At 45.6% G+C, this 2,025-nt stretch overlaps 1 protein-coding gene across 1 annotated transcript; it reads right to left on the bottom strand.

The window, feature by feature from the left end:
- Window positions 1-1,380, bottom strand: ALKBH4 (alkB homolog 4, lysine demethylase; the record flags this gene model as incomplete). Its single annotated transcript, XM_010175171.1, has 2 exons — window positions 1-711; window positions 1,183-1,380. Coding segments are annotated over 2 exons (840 nt in total), but the record flags the coding sequence as incomplete, so codon positions are not given.
- Window positions 1,381-2,025: the final 645 nt, after the last annotated feature.

Here is a 2,025-nt window from a genome sequence, read left to right as displayed (position 1 = left end):
TTGTACAAATTCTCTACTTTTATTTTTCAAATTTCCTAACAAAACACAATTTTGGCTTCCTCTTGCTGATCACACTGGTCTTCCTTGAAATGAAAGAGCTATTTCTAGCAGTTCTTTGCCCAGTTCCTCATGCCTTCCTCCGGCACTGAACTCTGCAGACAGCTCCCTGAACGTGACACAGATCCGGCGATGCTCTATGTGCCTGCGGTAAATCGCGTGTTTCCACTTGTACCGTGCGTCACCGTACAGCACCACCAGAGACCTCCGGGGTAAGTGAATGGCAACAGTCACCTCTTTACTTGGAGCAAGCTTTGGGGATAAAGTGTAATTGGTTCCCTCTTTGCCTGCATTTTTGCAAGCTGACATCTGTGTAAAAGATCCAGGGGGACTTAATTCCCCGTTTTCTTTACTGAAGGTGGGAAATAATTGGATGCTGTCCTCTGAATCACAAGACATGGATAGCACGGTTTTTGAGAGCAAGTTTAAACTAACCAGACGCTCTCCCCAAAGCCACCAGTCATCAAAATGTGGGTCGATGGCAGAACCTCTTTCTGGCATGTAGTCCAGATTACATTGTTCAACAGGTAAGAAACCGCCTAGTACAGAGCAGGCCTTCATTTGTGCCACAATCTTCTGACTAAAACTTGGCAAACCGGTAAAGCTGCCAGCTTTCAGCCTTTGTTTCTTGAAGTTCACTTTGGGTCCATAGTCCTGTTGGAAAAGAAGAGGGAGGAAAGGCTGGTGTTAAGGAAAAATCTAGGACAAGTCTTTTTTGGAGAGGTTGTGATCCCTACAGGGCTCATGGTCAAGACTTTTGAGTCCTCATCTCTTCCAGTGACCTGGTCAACAGGTTGCAAAAGGACTCAGTGAAGCTACATTAATCTCTCTGGAATTAGATTTCTCACTTGTAACATAAAAACAAACCAAAACACCCATTCCTTTCACTTGGAGATTGGGTGAACTTTAATGCCTGAGCACGCACCATCAAGTATGATTTGTTACAATTACCATATATTTTTTGCAAGAAGCTGACTTTAATTACAATTAATTGTTGCAACTGCTTTCAGGAAAAGCTTTCAGAGGAAAACATTTAATGGAACATTTAAATGTTTTGGGGTTTAACTGAGAACAGCTTTCCTTTTCCAGAGTGATCTAAGAACAAACGTGTTTCTAAAGTCAAACCTGTTTCTTTCGGCCAGACTGTGATGGTTTCCAGTCATCTCGATCCATCAGTTCAACTATCTCAGATTCTTCAGCTTCACTAATGAACTCCTCCGTGAGAAACACCCCTGGAAATGGGAATGCCCAGCCAGCAAATTCTGAGTGCTCATTTCCTTTAGCTAGGCCTGTTGCTGGACAGTAAGTGAAATTATCTTCTCCCTGTGGAAAATACAAGGGAGAAGAAAAAAAGCAGTGAGGGGAAAACTTACCAAGATACAGTGTTTCCATGATTGACCCCTGCAACACTGATGCTGCAGCATGAAAACTGGATTCTTGGAGACCTGAGAAATTTTACAGCTACTTTTGGGGAACAACTCTTCCCTGGTTTGTTTTGGTTTTTGTTTTGGTTTGGTTTTTACAGCTCCAGCATTACTCTGCTGCCTGCTTGAAGCCACTTTTCTTTCCTAGTCATGTCTTTATCCTGCAAATACGGGGAAGAACAGATGATCCTCGGAGCCAAATGGATAAGGAGATTAATGGATGGTATTCCTGAGGCCGGCTGCAGGGATACGGTTTGTCACAGCAATAAATGTTGAATGAGGAAAGTTGATAAAAATTGCAGAGGCCGCAAGGTGAAGCTGTAGCGAACCGGTCTTTTCTTAACGTATGAAACTCAGGTGAGGGCTGTGGTGGCTTTGGAGGCTGCTGGGTGTTATTTAGGCGAAGCCACACCGGCTCTTTTCACCGATACCCTCGGGGAGCCCACCGGGGCCAGCACTGGGGGCTCTGCTTCGGCCCCCGCACCTGGACGGGCCCTGCAGCCCCCCGAGGAGCCAGAGCCGGGGCCTACTCCCGGCATGGAGC

Source organism: Antrostomus carolinensis, unplaced genomic scaffold (assembly GCF_000700745.2).
Source record: "Antrostomus carolinensis isolate BGI_N321 unplaced genomic scaffold, ASM70074v2 scaffold52589, whole genome shotgun sequence".
In the NCBI taxonomy this organism is placed as follows: domain Eukaryota; kingdom Metazoa; phylum Chordata; class Aves; order Caprimulgiformes; family Caprimulgidae; genus Antrostomus; species Antrostomus carolinensis.
This window is presented reverse-complemented; position numbering and strand designations above follow the sequence as displayed.